Below are 18,239 nucleotides of genomic sequence, written 5' to 3' on the forward strand. Positions count from 1 at the left end.
AATGGTGGTGGTTGTTACATGCCGTGGAGTTGGTTCCGACTCATAGCGACTCTGCATAGGGTTTCCGAGGCTCTAAATCATTAGGGGAGCAGAAAGCCTCATCTTTCTCCCATGTAACAGCTGGCAGTTTTGAACTGCTGACCCTGAGGTTAGCAGCCTGATTCACAGCCACTATGCTACCAGAGCTCCATATATATAAATACAATAAGTTCTTTACATCAATCACTTCTGCTTCATTTACAACTCCAGGCATAAAGCAACATCACATGCTGATTTCTTCCAAGGCTTCCTAGACTGTCTTAGTCTGGAAGCTCACTGAAACCTATCTACCATAGGTGATGCTGCTGGTATTTGAAACACTGAAGGCATAGCTTCCAGCATCACAGCAACATAAAAGCCACCACAGTACAAAGAACTGACAGACAGTGTTGATTAACCAAATACATGTCTGCATGCTAGGATCTGATAATATGAGACTCTAGCCAAATGTGCTTTAATGACTGAAGCAGATCAGATAGAATTCTCCAGCTTTTAATGAACTTCAGTAAGATCTAGGATCTTAAAGCATATAGTCAAAACTTCACATAATGAAAGTTTTAATGACCTTTACACTTGAAAGAACCAAAGGAAAATTTTACTAGTAAGAAAACCAATTGTTTAGCTTCTGTGTTAAAGAGTAAGAATAATTGAATTACCACATGCCTTTTCTCCATCCTCTCACAATAGACCAACGTCTCTTAAAGCATGATAATAAGTATTCTTTTTATAGGGAACAAAAGCTTTATGGGGTGAGTTAACAAGTTGTATATGTCACTGCAAAGTGAGGGAAGAGAAGAAACTTCCTCACCAGGAATAGCAAATTATCACCTCATGAGAGAAAAGGCTAATTATCTGAGCTGGTAGCACTCTTCCTAAAATGGCTGTGCATAAAAATGTTTCAAGGGGGTAAGGATACAGAGGTTATAAAAGCAGGAAACATTAAAAGTTTTGAATTCCAGTCCTTTGTAGACCTAATGGATAAAATTATTTCTTGTGGTCTTTAATATTTTGTGTTTTTAAAACTGTGCCTTAGGAGATATTAAAGGGGCCACCAAGATTTGAAAACTATGGGGTCAGAACAATGATATAAGGTGCAACATTTGTAGTAGAGTCTGAGAATTTGTTCAGATGTTCTAACACAGTCACTTGAGCAGCCGTGCTTAAAGAGAAAGTCTTCTTTTACATGAGGTTAAGAAGCTTTGCTAGTGGGGGTCCACTTCATATATGCAAGAGTTTATTCCAAACAAAACACGTTTAAATGCGTCTCTGCAATCAACGTATTTTTGCAGTGCCATTCTCTCAGCAATACACTTCTCTTTGTCTCATTAGGGTGTCTTCAAATAAAGGTCCAATCAAAGTAGTGGCTTCTGAGGAGATCTGCTTGGCCAGTTAAATTCAAAGCAAAGAAGTTAGCTCTGAAGGTTAAAGTGACTGCTTTTTACAGGGTATTCCTGACAGATTTTCACACAAGAACACAAAATGATCATGGATGCTTATTAGGGAGAAATTTTAATAATTTGAAAGTTGTATAGGTGAGAAAGAGGCCAGGAAAATTGGGCCAAGGAATTTTTTCCCATCGTAACAATGTACCTGCTTATTTTTCAATGGTAACAAGGTCTGTCCTATGATAATTTCACTGGGAAATCGTACCCTCTCCACCGTACAGCTTTTATCTTGCCTTTTCAGGTTTCTTTTTGTCCCCCAAATTTAAAGAACATTGAAAAGGAATATGATTTGAGTCCTCGAAGGACGCCATCAGTGCTGTTTTATCTGTGTGTCAACTGAGGCGCACAGAATTCCTTGGGAGAAGGGTTATAGGGATGGAAACACTACCTTCAGAAGCACATGTACCAAGATGAAAATATGGTGAGAAACAATAGCTTCACATTTTAACACTGCTGTTTAATGAAGGTTTCTATGGTTTTATAGCAATACTTGTTTACTTACCATCATATAGGACATAACATACGTGAAGTAGTAGGAAAAAAGAGAAATTGACTTTACCTAACAGGTCATTTATGGAGCTCTGGCAGCATAGTGGTTACGAATTGGGCTGTAAATAGCAAGGTCAGCAGTTCGAAACTACCATCTGTTCCAAGAGAGAAAGATAAGGCTTTTTGCTTCCGTAAAGATGTACAGCCTCGGAAACCCTGTACATAGTCGCTATGAGTCGGAACCGACTCCACAGCACATAACAACAACAACAGGTCATTTACTTACTCTTCAAGAATGAGAGATACAATGCCAAATACAATCGATCTCACATTCACCAAGTCATCATTTGTCCTCCTTTTGGATCAATCAGTTTCTCTTTATTTTTCCATAAAATTTAACGACTCATAACTTCAGCCAGTTCTCTCACAAAGAATGACACTGATCACAGAAAGTATAGCTGATGGAGAAACAATTCAACATGCACACACTACTGATTGTTAGTCAAATAATCATTTTATTTAAAAAAAATAAGCACTAGAAAAATGTGTGGAACAAAACTCAAAATTAAAAAAAAAACAAAAAAACACAAGGTTGGGCTTATTGGCCAGAGACTTGAGGAAGCTGAGACTGCGGTCTTGGAAAAGAACACACCCTCTCTTTCAGCCAAGCAGTAGATAGGTATATGGGAAAACAAATTTCAGCCAAGCAGTAGATAGGTATATGGGGGAACAACTTTTGGCCAAGCAGTAGATAGGTATGTAGGGGGAACAACAGCACTAGTAAGACTTGTTCACTATGAATGATAGAATGGTTAATCATTCAAAACCAAAGGGACAACAAGTACCTAAGGACAAAGGCAAGAAGGGATGGGAAGGTGGTTGGAAAGGAAATAGGAGCCACAGGGAAGAACCAAACAATGGTTGTTCCATGGAAGGGATTGCAATCCTTTAGATGAAACATTTTCTGTTGAATGTAAAACTGATGATTTTGTTGGTGAATCTTCACTCAATTCATAATAAAAATAATATAAGCACTAGAAAGACCGTTATAATAAGCCATCACAGAGTTCTTTTATATCAGAACATCATCAAGAATATTTGTTCACTAAGTTTAGCAGATTTTGCAGCTAGCAATCTACAAAATCCTATGGTTAACTTGCGAGGAAATATTTTCCTGAGAACTGGATTCACAATTGATCAGTTTAAGAATTTCCATCCTCTGATGGCACTTAACAACAACATCCCTGGCAACCTTTAATCCTTTCTAAATTTGATTGTTTTCTTGAGTGGAGTAATTTAATTTTCTCCAAATGTCTACTGACTTTATAATGCCAAGTCCACAAAATGAAATGAAAAAACTGGGTCAGTCGACAAGGTAAATCAAGCCAAAAAAGAAAATATTGCCTGGAAACTCCATATAAACCATGAGTAATTTTATTTTCCAAAATTAATTTATTCATTGTGTCAGTAGTCTAATTTCTAATGTATAGCTGAGTAATGTAAATACGGTTTTTGTATTTTTTTCTCAGATGAGAGAAAATGTTATTTTAAGTTCACAGCTCTGGTAATCTCAATGCATTTTTCCTTATTTCAGTCAATAGTAATACTTAATGGCAACAACTTCAGCTTTGGACTGTGGCTCACAAAGTGGGTATGTCAAGCTTATGCGCTATTCCTCAGAAACACTATACAGGCCAGGTCACTATGAGTTGGAACTGATTCGTTGCACTCAAGAACAATAACATTGACCAAATATATAGCCCATTCTGAATAGTACCAGTTGAAGTTGTTGCTAAGCACTGCTGAATTGGTTCCAACTCATAGCAACCCTGTATAGGAAATTCATTAACAAATATAAGGCAAGCAGAAAAGAGAGAACATTTTAAGCACATATATTTTGCACGAACAAGTATAATTTCAATGTGTAAAGACGTATCTTAAGAAATGTTAACTATTATCATCCACATACTTGTGTTTCTTAATGCCAGTAACCTTGAGAAAATTCACTCTGAAATGCTGTGGCTTTACACCATGTAGAAAACTCACAGTGCCACATAAAGCAGAATAATCTTCTTGGTGATTTCAGATACAATCTAAGTAATAAACTAAGACTAATGAAACTATATATTATTCTTTTTTCAAAAGACAAGTAAAACGAGTCTCATTTTAAGTGAAATACAGCCAAAGTCACTGTAGTTTTATTACTGTTTTTAATTCAGAGATTTCCTACCATTGTAGCTATCCAACCTAGATTCCACCATTTAGGCTAGTTGGTTGCAGAACTAAACTCCTTGTTACACATCTCTTTGAATATGTGAACATTTATTCCTGTGTTAGGAAAAAGTCAAAGGCCCTTAATTTGAGAAGCTGAAAAGAACGAATCTACTTTTCTTTATGTAAGAAGTGCAACAGGAACATAAAGCACAAGGAGGTCTACTTCCTCCTGTAAAACTTTACCTCAGTCAGAATTTGGTAAAAGGTTAGTTCATCAAGAAATCACAATGAATCATGTTATTTAGGAGATAATCTTACAAAGATCTTTTTCCTATGTCTATATGCACACCCACCTAATGCTTTTATGTTAATTTGGACTCATTGCAATCCTATAGGATTAAGTAGAATTGCTCCCTAGGGTTTCCAGGGCTTTAATATTTATGGAGTCATGGTGTGGCACTGTAAGATAAGCACTTAACCACAAGCTCATTTTGAACCACAAGAGCAGCAGTTTAAGCTCATCAGCCACTCCTTGGAAATATTATACAGGGTTACTATGAGTTAGGACCAACTCCACATCACTTAACAACAACAACAATTTATGGAAGCAGAATGCCTCATCTTTGTCCTGAGAATCAAATGGCTGGTGGGTTTGAACTGTAGACCTTGTGTTTAAACTGATCTTATGATCCAGTGCTTATCCTACAGCACCATATTCTATGCTCATGGAGACAAATAATAAAATAAAAAAATCCCCCTTCTTAAATTAATCTTCACTTAAGAGTGACTAATAGAGAAAATTTGAAGGAAAAAGTTGTCCATCTATTGTTGGTTCCGAATTTCCCATGGCCACTTGGATTGGATAGGGAAAGAGACATGTCTGCGTTCCCCTTACTTCCAGTTCAATCAAAAAAAGTCTGCATTTATTGATTTCATTTTTTTCCTCCTTCATGGGGAGATCTATTTTGAAGCAAAAAAAGAGAAGAAAGTTTGAAAATCAGTGTACTATTATTAAGCAAAAATAATATCCAAAGTAAATTCAAAAGGAAATTTTATAAATGTAAGGCACTGGTATGGCACCATAGGATAAGCACTCAAGCACAAGGTCAGTTTGAACTGCAAGATCAGCAGTTCAAACTCACCAGCCTCTCCTAGGAAACCCTATATTGGGTCACTATGGGTCAGAACCAACTTGACAGCATTTAACAACAACAACTGTTAGTTAAGCAGTCATTAAACAATTGTTGTTCAGTGTCCATTTGTGTTAGCCAGGAACTCTTGAGATACATCAGAACATGACAGAAATCTCTAACCCTCATAAGGCTTATCTTCTGTTGGGAGAAAGACAATAAACAGAAAACATAAAAAAAAAAAAAAAAGCTGTTAAAAGTTCTTAAGTTCTGTTGAAGAGAAACTCTATATGGCTATGGAAGTGAGGAGAGAAGCATATTGCAAAATTAAGTAGGGTGGTCAACATAAGACTCACTGAGATGGTGAAATATGAGCAAAATCTTAAGGATGTGAAGGTGTTAAGCAATTATTCAAGTATCTCAAGGTAATGATGCTGTTTTTCCAGTATCTAATTAATTTTTCCTAGAAACTTTGCTCTTGACTAAGCAGCTAATACCAAACACAATGATATATAATTCTGTGAAGTCATTAGTAGAGCAAAACAGTTCACAAAAAGTTTTCTTCGAATAGTACTTGTACTCTATTGAGAAAATATTTACCTCCCTGCCCTCTACACTCCATAAATTTACATTTGAAAAGCAGCACTTTTGCCACTAAACTAGGTTTGTTAAGCAAGTCCATTTGAGCTTCTTTATATACAAGCAAAACACAAAGTGTGAAGAGCTACCAAGGTAATCTAAATAGTTTCTAATTAAGTAGAATCATCTTTAATGGTTTATTGTACAAATGTTCTCTGTCAAATTGGGGCCATTAGGAACTGATGTCCAGTTAATTACAACCTCAAACAGTCGTAGAATCATTAAAATAATTATATTTGGTTGTTTATGTGCCATGGAGTCTGTTCTGACTCATAGCAACCCTGTATAGTGTTTCTGAGGCTGTAAATCTTTATGAAAGCAAAAAGTCTCACCTTTTTCCCATGGAAAGTTTGACCTTGAGGTTTGACTTTGAGGTTAGCAGCCAACTCCTAATCACTGTACTACCAGAGCTCCTTAAAATAATTATAGGATCATTAATATGATGGGGGAAAAATATTAATGCTTTTTAATTAAACTTTTCAAATATTACACATTCATTGAACCCAAATGCAAGTTGTATCTTAAAAAAATACATTCATAAGAATTCTTTTTTAAGAGATTCCTGCAATTTGTCATGTAATGCCGTGCTCAATAGTAGAGTTTTTTTATTAACATGTATCATATCGCAGATGCTAATATTTAAATATGTAAGGCTAAAGCATCTATCCAAAGAGTTGAGGGAAAAAAAGATTACATGAATTGATGATTCAAGCTCTTATGTACCATGCTATCTACATACAGCATTCAGTTACAAGGTGGAAAGTTTTTCTCCTCACTAAATGAAAAGCTTAAAAATGAGAAGCACTTGTATCTTAGAAAACATTCTTTTATAGGTTTCTTTTATATTAACTCTAAATTTATTTATTTATTTAGGTTAAAAATAAATAATTTTATTTTCAAAACGTTATCTTCATACTTTGGTTATCAATGCATAAAAAACTCAGTGGTTTCCTTTTTATCTAACACTTTTGTAAAGATTATAATTTTCATAAGAAACGTAAAGATTTTAAAAAGCATCACAACTTGTTTCAAGAACTTATACTAAATGAGTCCTTCTTATGCTCACCTTTCAAACCATATCAATAGACATGATACAAGGTAGAATTTAACCTAGTTATTTTATATCCCTAATTAAAACTCTTCAATTACTCCCATTACCCTAAACAAATTAAATTGGAGGAAAATATTTGAAATGTCCTCAAGATTGGTTATTCTATGTTAGTTATTCCAGTTCAAAGTTTCTACAAGGCTTAGCATGACATAACAAATAATATCTCTTCTCATGTCATGTTACTCAAAGAGTGTCAGCACTTATTTTTAGGTAATCTCTAATATTCATTTGGTTCCAAAATTATATGATCCCAATCTTTCAGATTTCTTTGGTACATGAACTCTGCATTCTGGTAAATAGCATTGCTTCTTAAAACTACTGGTCAACAAAATTTAATAAAAATGCATCTTACCCTCCTAAAATTGTTGATGTTGATTAAAAAAATAAAAGATCTATATTAAAGAAAATATATTCTCAAACATATAGGGAAGTTAAAGCCATTATTTTGGAGGAGAAATCAACCTTTTATCAAAGTCAGTATGTTATAATATATGTTTTGTTTTTTTGCAATGTCCCAGTAAGCATCTAACTTTATATTTATACCGCTTCACTTTAAAACTACCTGTCTGTTTTGTGCTCTTTTCTGAGGATAAATTAATCTATTTCAAGTCTAAAACAATCATTGCCTAGTTGATCAATTATTCAAAGCCACCACTGTTTACAGGAGGCACAGGGACATGGCAAACTTCTCATCACAGAGACAGAAGCATAAAAATTCAGATGAGTTAGGACTTCTATTAGTTCTAAATATAAAAACATGATGAAGTAAATCACAATAGGAGAAAAATTTATACCCTTCAAATAACCTTTTTTGGTTGTATTGTACCTGGATTTGATGGACATTTGAGCTAAAGATAAACTGCAAAACAAATAGCAAATTCTAAATATTCACAATTCCTTCTGTGTATCTCATACTGCTTACGTAGCTATTTAACATCTGATTTTTTAAGGTGAGATTCTGTGATTGTTTATTAAGAACATCCAGTAGTGCAACAATGTGGGCACAATAATTACCAAAGCAAATAATTTCTTCGTTTGCATATGTATAAAAACATAGACATTTCAGTACAATAAGGTTCTCTCTTTTGAATAATGCAGAGTACTAAATATCATAGGACTTGATTTATGAACCCATACAGAAGAAAAGGAAAATGTATGATGCATTCAAAATCAAATTAGTGTATATTAAAACCACAGAAAAAATATATTTAAATCATAAAATACATATACACCATGATACTGGTAATCAGAAGTTGGGTATCTCATAGGCAAACTAGTCACATGATAATGTAATAATTGAGAGATGATAAGAAAAATCATGGTGACAAAAGAAAATGTACAAAAACACTAAATACTTTATATTCTTCTCTAAGTAAGTATCAAATTTATTTTAAGAGAAAGATAAAATAAAAAGTAAGTTGTGCTGTGACACAGATATATTTTGATAGCACATGATAATATTGGATATTTTTCATCAAATAGCTGTAGTGCAATTAACTGTACCGAGGTATTAATCCTGAAGTACAACACTGTTGTATATCCATATACCTATAAGATGCTGTTAAGTGTTGTCAGTAGTTTCCACTCATAGCTACACTGTATATGGTTTCCTAAGAGCTCTGGTTTGAACCACCAACCTTAGCAGGAGTCTTGGTGTGATGTGGTAGGATAAGTACTGGAATGCTAACCACAAGCTCAGTAGTTCAAATATATCGGCTACTCCACAGAAACTCTATACAGGGTTGCTATGAGTTGGAACCAACTTGACAGTACTTAACAACAACAACTAATATCACTACAGTTAGTATTCAGATTTAAGTTTTTATTTCTTTAATAAAGTATTATAATTCATGAACTAAATGCTTATAAATATAGCAGTATTTGTGTACTTTTTATTTGTGTAATTATATGCTTGACACTTCTATTTTTAATATGCTGGTCTTCTAGTAACATGGACATCTAGGGTAAATAAACACTTAATATCCATTTGACAGAGACAACCTGACATATGATATAGAATCTATGAATTCAAAGAATGTCAAATATGATCACATCACAAGAGAAGGTGTGCATTCTTTGGGTTATCTGAAAGCTAACAATCCAAACTCAATTTTAACACAATTCTTATGAAACGTCACACTTGATACTATGTGGCTAAAAAAGAAAGAAAAAATGAAAAATCATGGAAACCAAATAAGCGATCATAACATTAAATGCAGACTTCAGGCAATTTCAAATCTTGTTTTCCGAATAGGGAACGTTAGAAAGTAAAGTTTTATTATTTGTCATTGTGATGTTGAATCACATGGAAATATTTGAAAAACCTTCAACACAAAACTCCATTCACTTTAGTTCATTATAGACTCATTGAAGTTCATCTGTTAAGTCATATTATAGTGATACTGGAATGATAACTTACTAGAAAGAAATATTGCAGCATTGGGAAGGAATAGGAATGATAGAATACAAAAAGAAAGTTAGGAGACAGAGACAGAGCATTCCATGTAATTTGCTGATACAATTCTTTATCTTCCCTATTCATTCCCTACTTTATCTGCCCCAACCCTCCTGTCCTCTACAGCTTGCATCCAGTTTTTTCATACCGCCTTCACCCTGGGCCACATACTTAACTCATCAAAAAAGCAAACTCAAAATACAGTAATAAGAATGTCCTGGAAATAAATGGTAAAGAAAAAAACATAAGCTCCCTGCTCTCACTGAGCTTACACTCTAGTAGGAAAGGTCTACATTAAATATATAAGCACATACAACCATTATGATAATTGTTATAAGGGAAAAATCACAGGTCTTAAACTGGGAACCTACTAATTAACCAGCCCTAATGTTTTGCATGTGTAACTTATTCGGACATTTCTTGATTTGAACGGTCATTCCTATCTCTCTGACTAGAGTTTAAAAAAAGTCAACCAATTATTAAAATAAAGTGACCAGTTAAACATACCCAGAAAATAAGACAAATTTAAAAAAGAAAACAAGAGTTTGGAACAAATACATAGACCTAAATTCTAGGTAGAATGAAGAATAAAGTGAAAAATCTGAAACCTCCTAATAATAAAACCAGTGACAAGTTTCAAGTAAAAAAAAAAAATCAAAGACAATTTCTGCAAGATCTTTTGGATCCAGTGCTGAACTACAAAGTCTGAACCACAAGGTCGGTGATTCAAGCTTACCAGCTGCTCCTTGGAAACCCTATTCCCGGTTGCTATGGGTTGGACCAACCCCAGGGCACTTAATAACCGAAGTCCTGGTATGGCACCATAGTATATGTACTTGATCTCAAGGTTGGATTGAACTTCAAATTAGGCTGTTCAAACTCATCAGCTGCTCCTCAGAAACCCTAAAAAGGGTCACTATGAATTGGAGCAGACTTGACAGCACATAATCACAGCAACCTACAACCAACACACGTGATGATGTCTCAAGACAATATCTCTCCTCAACTGTCCCAAAGAAAGCTATTCTTCTTTGTAACAAAGTTTATTCTTACTATATCCAGTTAAAGGATACGTATCTTTGTTTAAAAAAAAACATGAAAGCAAATGCAAATACTTAACTATAAATTTTGACAAAGAACAGTCACTTGAAAATAGTAGGCACTGGAGTTTATGGAAAAAGTAAGAGCTTTCATTTCATTCATTGTGATTTTGTCAGCACTGTATCTGACACATAACAGTGTTCCATAATATTTCACCAATGTAGTAATAATTGTACTATACAAATGGTAAAGGATTTTATAATTTTTAAGTCCTGAAACATTAGCAAGTGTGGAAGGATTCACAACAAAGCGATACAAGTGCTTCTCGCTGAAGAGAGGAATGAGGTAAGAGGAGGAGGATAATTATCAAATGGACTGTTCTCTTTACACGTCATGCTTGCTGCTTGTTGTTTTGTTTTTTTGTTTTTTTTAATGAAATGTATTTATCATTCATTGTTTAAAACTTAAGAAAATATAAAAATCATGAATAAGACATCAAAGTGATGATGTTCTCAAATCCAATTTCGTCTCTAGGATCAGAAAAGCAAGATGCAAGTCCTAAGCATCACTGAAAAGAGCTTCAGGTCAGTACTTCTTTAGAGAAAAGTGGTGTGGAGAAAAGCTACTGCTATTTATTATGATGTAAAGATATGCAAAGCATAAGCTTACAATTAAATCAATTATTTTTAATTCATCAGGTTTGATATCTACTTTATGCGCTTGAAATATTTAACCTGGTGTGTGACAAGCACCCAATTGCAAGGTCTGTTTGAACCTCAAAGTCTGCCATTCAACTCATCAGCCACTAGTTGGGAACCCTATATAGAGACGCTATGAGTCAGAATTGTCGGAATCAACGGTATTTAGCAGCAGCAACAAGGAAGATTTCTAGACATCTTTGTGTCCTCCAACAGCAACTCCAGGTAAGAATATATACCCAAGGGAAACTCTTATTCATGTTATCTTTACCTTTTTTTTTTTTTTTCTGAATTCAAATCTCACTTTGTACCTCCCTTTCAGAATTTCTTTTCTGTGACTTATCAACACTACTTTCCCCCTGTTTTTGTTTTCCTACACTATCAGTGTTGATTGTGAGTGCCATGTCATAGACATAATTATAGTGTTGCTCAAGAATGCAGATTTGTTTGCTAATTAAAGAAGGCTTACAAATCGTGTTCATCATTTCTCCCCATCTAATTAACCAACAATGTAAAGGTCATCACTCTGAGTTGGGAAAATACTCAAGTTCATCTTAAAATCATTCCTCATTTAACATCAAAGAATAATTTGGTCCCCTATAAAGAAGATTGCAAAGGAAAAGTCAAAATCTTGTCCACTGTAGTTTTGGCCTGATTGAGGACAGTAATCTAATGCAAATCTAAATATGTTTGACACACATGCCAACAGACAGCGTTTAAGACAGACATACTAAAACTGCATGAAGTTACATAACAATTACAATAATTACACCAAGATAAATATTAACTGCATATAAATATGAACTATACCATATGTAGAGTTAAATGATTCTATATATATAAAGTTATCTAAGTTACTTTTTCATGAAAGTATGAATATATGTGTTTGTACACATGTAAAAATTATGTAATATATATATGTGCATTCACATACATACATGCACATATACAAATACAGAGACATATATTTCACATGCTCAGTAAAATAAGCTATAAATACAGATCTATGTCATCTGGAATTCTATATTAAAGAAAATGTTGGGAAATTATCATGTAAAAGAGGACTATGGATGAAAATTTGGACTCCTCTAAAAACATTTATAAAGCACCCCAAATGGTACACAAAATCACCAAAAGGTTTGATATATCTTATCATCTGTATAATTTACAGAAAGCTTAAAACAAGATCAAATTATATTATATGAAAAGATTGACTAAAACACATTGCAATGGCATAAGTTCTTTTATTTTCTCTTAGTATCTAAACAGCATTTGTTTTGAAAACTCTTTATATTTAGAACTTTGACCTTTTTTCAACTTGTTGCCTGGAACAGATTCAGGTGCCTTTTCAAGTAAAAAAAGTTTCCCTGATAGATGACACAAATGTTAAGATGCAGAACTGCATGTTTTGGTCCCAATTCTCAGTACTAACATTTAGAGCATCTGAAAAATCCAGAGATTTCAAGGATAAGAAACATTCCTGCATTTAAAAACACTCAAAAACTACAAACCAAGGTCATATTTACTAATATATCATTTAAATTGTTAACATAAAGGCTAATCTATAAATTTACCAAAGTTGCATATTGTCTACTTCCTTTTAAAAAAAACACCAAACACAACTGCATTCTCACTGTGGATGATTCTAAATGTCAAATTCCACATGCTTCTGAATATGTACCAAAGCCATCAAAGAGTACACATGCCTGACTTACCAAGTGATGCAGGAATACACACCTGGTTGGTAATGTTCTTAAAGGAAAGTTAGTAAGCAAGAAAGAGAAAATGGGCTGTTCTGGCTCCCACACCGTATAGCCTTTTCAGGTCATCATGGAGCTAATGTGTATGCATGACACTGAGCAGACAACAGATGATGAATGCACAGCAGGGCAATTTCAATGCTATGCATGCTTAGACTTACATGTCAGTGAAGAGTGCTGGGGCAGGTATGCTCCAGGGTTGAATGTTCAAGGATGATAGGCTTATGGTGACTGTGCTCCTAATGAACTGCTATTAACTAACACTGCAAAAACTGACACACAAACCTGTAGCTAAACTGTAAATACACTAATCAAGTAAGCAGGTAACTAAAAACTCCTCTAAAACACAAAACAAAACAAAAAAAGAAGTGAAACATTTTCATGAATTTTCTTACCGTAAATATGAAAAATAATTCATTAACACATATACCTACCTCCCAGTCCCCATTACCAATGCCAAACGGTCTAAATATATTTGCATTACTTAGACACACTATCATTTATACAGATGGTATTAAAAAGAAGTAAAATAATGTAGTACCTTTACTTTTACCTATGGATTTGATGAAATGGTTCCATGGAGAAAGGATTTCCCGAGAAAGAAAATAGAAAGAAGAGAAACAACAGTAAGAATTATGAATACATGTAAATGCACTACTAACTGAAAATTAAAAAAGACAAAGTTTAAATAAGGATTTGAAGACAAATGGAGATGCAATCAGTTCATGTTGAGAATTCTGCCTTTTTAAAGACAAAGACATGCAAGAAAATTGGAAGAGCCATGCTCACTTTGAAAGATCACACAAAAGGGAGGTACACAATGACTGAAGTAAGAAAAAGTATTGATTCTGTGGAACAGTATACTCAGCATTCTAGAAGCCAGAAGCCAATGATGCCTGCCATGCATGGATGAGAAATGAACTCTCGTTGATACAATAGGATAAACCGAGACTCTTCTTTCAGGTATTAACTTCTGATGGTTCAAGTTTTTCTTTACTGCCTTTAACTGCACAGGCAGATAAATGAATGGAGATTTTAAATTCACAATTTCTTATGTCTCATTTATTTGCAGATATTATAGTGCAAGGAATAAAGAAGCATAAAAACTGAAGGAGCAAACGAAATCAAACCAACAAATCAATGGGAGTAAAACACATGAAAAAAAATATGAACAAAAATTACGTATTTAATTTGCAGCCATATAATTTGCAAGCATTCACCCATCTTTTGCAGTGATGGTTTGAGAGCAGCTACAAAACAAGAAAACACTGAAAGCAGAGTGGAAAAGGAACAGAGCCCATACCTTGGTCGCCCATCATCAGGTGCGCCAGACCTTGAAGGGAAACAAGAGCACAGTCAGCAATAAACAAGGGAGCATGGAAAGGCAGGGTTGTCACGGTGACAAAAATGTTCAGTGACAGACATCTTGCTTCCTATGAGACATGTCTGTATCACGGAGGCAAATAAAAAAGCATTCTTTGAACCCCTTGTTGGAACGCTTTGGGGCAAAGAGTTATAAAACTGTAATTTAAACACTGGGATGTGCTGCACTGTGTATTTCTTCTATGTATGAATCTGAATGATCAAGAGCATAAGAGCACAACAAATCCAACCAGTCCCTGAAATATTGTATCTGCCCTTCATGCCCTTTGATGCGACTATTTTTCACACTGCCCACACAGGGCTTGTCATACTTCAGTGATAAAATTACATTTTAAAAAACACAAAGGAATACCTGAAACATGGGCTGGGTCTGATCTTTTTCCCCTCCTCAAAAAATAAGCAGTTTCATAATGAAGAAAAACAAAAAACTTGGTCACACTGGAATGGTAATGCAGAAATGTCTGCTTGTCTGACACATGTAGCGATAGAATAGGCTTGTCCAAGTACAAAAAAGAAAAAACAAAACAAAAAAAACTCATCAGACATGCAGTTGGAAAGTGATCATAAATGTTTTTAAGAAACAGTGTATCAGTTCTACATAGGCTGGAATAACTTTCCATGGAGAACAAATTTATCTAGCATTTTATTTAAGTATTTCTTTTATGTTTAACTGTGAGTTAGTGCAAATAACTGTAGATATTTATGGTATATATTTCCAATATAATTTCATTTTTTAAATTCCCTTTGCTTATTTATATAATTTACTATCTCTGCTAGTCAATTAACTTCACATAAAAATCACTTTTTTTCTTCACAATCTACTAATTTATTTTAATAATTTCTTTCACTGTTTAAGAAGCTATATTTTACTGGAAGGCATGATTCTGAGTTCTTTATTCTATGTTATGAATCTATTAATCTGCATATACTTCAATAATATAGGAAAAGATAGCACACTGAAGTATACATATGTCAGTTTTAATAAAATTTACAATTTCATTTCCAGTATTATTTAAAATAGATTTATTTTGAGCTACATAGCATGATTCATTAGTTGTATCTGATAATTTGTGCTAGCACCTAAAAATGTTAGGAGAATTCAAAGTTCTTGCGGGGCAGATGTGGTTATAAAACATTATAAAATTGAAATATAACAGAAAATTATCATTTATTTCTGAATAATTTAATAACAAATACAAATAGATTAAAAATGAATAACTTCTTGATGACTGAAGATGTTTTCTATTTTCAGGAATGATGTTTTTATTGTGATTCAAGTTGCATATTTTTTTTCTTTAATTTACATTTTAAAATGACTATATATATATGTATATATATATATGTATGTCTATTTCCTAGTAAGAATTCATAACTCATTAGTAAATCAGGGAATTATCTGATATTCTAGCTAATAGATAGAATAAGCACTGGACTGTTAAACACAAGGTCTGCAGTTCTAGCCCACCAGTTGCTCCTTGGGGGAAACATGAGGCTGTCTGCTCCTGCAAAGATTTACAGAACCAGAAACCCTATACTAGGTGGTTATGCATAGGAATGGACTTGATGGCACTTAACAACTAACAACAAGATTAACTTTTAGAAAATGCATTAGATACCTCCAGTGGTTTTTAAGGTGTCCCTGAGTAGCACAAATGGTTAAGGACTTGGCTACCCACTGAAAGGCTGGTGGTTTAAACCCACCCAAAAGTATCTCAGAAGAAAGGCCCAGGTATCTACTTCTAAAAGATTAAGAAAACTCTATGAAGCACAGTCCTACTCTGAACCAGACAGGATCACCATGAATTGCACCCAACTTCATGGCAATGAGTTTGGTTCCTTTTTCCTTTTGATTTAATGTTTTCTAACATTAGCATAGTGGTTACGAATTGGGCTGCTAACCTTAAGGTCAGCAGTTTGAAACTACCAGCTGTTACGTGGGAGAAAGATGAGGCTTTCTGCTCCTTTACGGCCTCGAAAACCCTGTACAGGGTCGCCATGAGTTGGTTCCGACTCCACGGCACATAACCACCACCACCACCATCAGGCTCATGTGGTGCTGTAGAATCAGTATTGGATTGCTGACTTCAAAGTTCGGGGTTCAAACCTATCAGCTACTCCTTAGAAACCATATACAGGGTTGCTATGAGTTAGAACTGACTTGATTGCATTTTACAACAAAAACAACACTACTGAAGCCCCATCCCACTATTGTCCAGTCATTTCTGATTTACAGCATCACTATAGAATGGAGCAGGAGTACACCATAGAGTTTCCACAGCTGTGTGTCTTTACAGAAGCAGAGCAGTTGTTCAAAGATGCCTCATCTTTCAACAGCAATGCTGATGCTAGGTTCAAATCATGACTTTCTGGTTAGTAGTCAAGAGCTTAAATAAAACACTGTGTAACCAGGGCTCCTATTAATAAGGATGTTGTTAAGTGCAGCAAAGTCAGCTTGAATCATAGGGTACCTGTATAGGATTTTGAAGGAGTGGCTGGTGAATTTGAACCATCGACCTTGTGGTTCAAACCAATCTTGAGACCCAGTCAGTGCATTATCCTGCAGCGCCACACCAGGACACATATCCTAAAATTCCTCATGTTAGACTTTCTGCTGCTAAGGTCCTGAATATGTGGACCAAGTTATTAATAAGAATATTAAAATTATGACTGAATACATTTTATTACAAGTTTATGGTCATATACATTGAAAATATGTCACACGTTTGTATAGGATGAGTGTTGGTGAGAGAAGAGAGAAGCATTCATGCTTATTAGGCTGATTAGGTAAGCCCCCTGTAATGCAATCATATATTTTGAGAGAAAAGAACAAAATCATGGAACATTTTACAGAATGGTTAAGGAAATGAAAAAGAAACAGATTTTTATTTTTAACATTTGATCTCAAGTAGCATGAACAATATAAATGGGACAGATTTAGAAAGATATCAGATTGGCAAAGTAATACCATCTTTATCAAATGGATACTCACATTAAATTATATAATAGAAAAAAATAGAAGCTATTTATGGAGCCAAAACCTGGAAATCTTGTCGGTTATGATAGCTTTTGAAGTTTTCAACTATTTTACTTAAAAGATGGAACAGAAATATTCCACAACTAAACAATTATAATATTTCCTATGAAAGAATCACAAAAGCATGATGCTGAACCCTGATAATAAACAGTTCTGTATTAAGTGTTTTTTGAGGGGGCATATGAAATCTTGGTGACTATGATGACCTCCTATCTATAACCATGGATGAGGATTTTGCTAAGAAATCTTTTGTTGCATAGAAACATACATATTTTTCGAGAATAGCTGCATTTCAAAATACTGCAGCAAAATAAAATATTTTAAATGCCTTACTATGACATATAAATATTAGTAAGCTGTTTATGCAATAACTGTTGATGCTATGATTAAAGTGGCTAGAACATCACATTATCTTTCACAGTTCTTTGCTACACCTATTTCTTTTTGTATTTTTATATTTTTAGAGATTTGGTTGTCAGCACATTGACTAGAACATATTTTTAAGTTCTTTGAAAATAAGAATGACGAAATATGTTTTAGTGTATTAAATTCTATAGGGAAATATGTACACTTATTTTTTAAATTCCCTGATATAAATAATTTTAGGAAAACTTTAACTAAATTCTTTGGTTGCATTTACAATGCCAGAGAATATTACAAATCTACTTACCGGAAATCATGTCCAAGTGCTGAAGGCTTTCTCTCCCAATGGTCAAAGGCTTATTTTTTAGTCTAAATATATAGATTTTACTTACAGTCAGCATTTTAACTTGAATAATTTGAAACTAAACCATTGGGCTT

At 34.1% G+C, this 18,239-nt stretch overlaps 1 protein-coding gene across 2 annotated transcripts in view; it reads right to left on the reverse strand.

Annotated features, from left to right (window-relative positions):
* The window catches only part of NRXN1 (neurexin 1), a 1,648,890-nt gene that overhangs the window by 1,484,878 nt on the left and 145,773 nt on the right, over positions 1–18,239 (reverse strand). For both annotated transcript variants that reach the window (XM_006839445.1, XM_006839444.1), the window contains exons 3-4: positions 14,325–14,354; positions 13,563–13,574 (exon numbers count right to left, since the gene is read on the reverse strand). In XM_006839445.1, coding sequence (XP_006839508.1) covers positions 13,563–13,574; positions 14,325–14,354 — 42 coding nt within the window. The remainder of the gene's footprint in view (positions 1–13,562; positions 13,575–14,324; positions 14,355–18,239) is intronic.

Source organism: Chrysochloris asiatica, unplaced genomic scaffold (assembly GCF_000296735.1).
Source record: "Chrysochloris asiatica unplaced genomic scaffold, ChrAsi1.0 scaffold00024, whole genome shotgun sequence".
Taxonomy (NCBI): Eukaryota; Metazoa; Chordata; class Mammalia; order Afrosoricida; family Chrysochloridae; genus Chrysochloris; species Chrysochloris asiatica.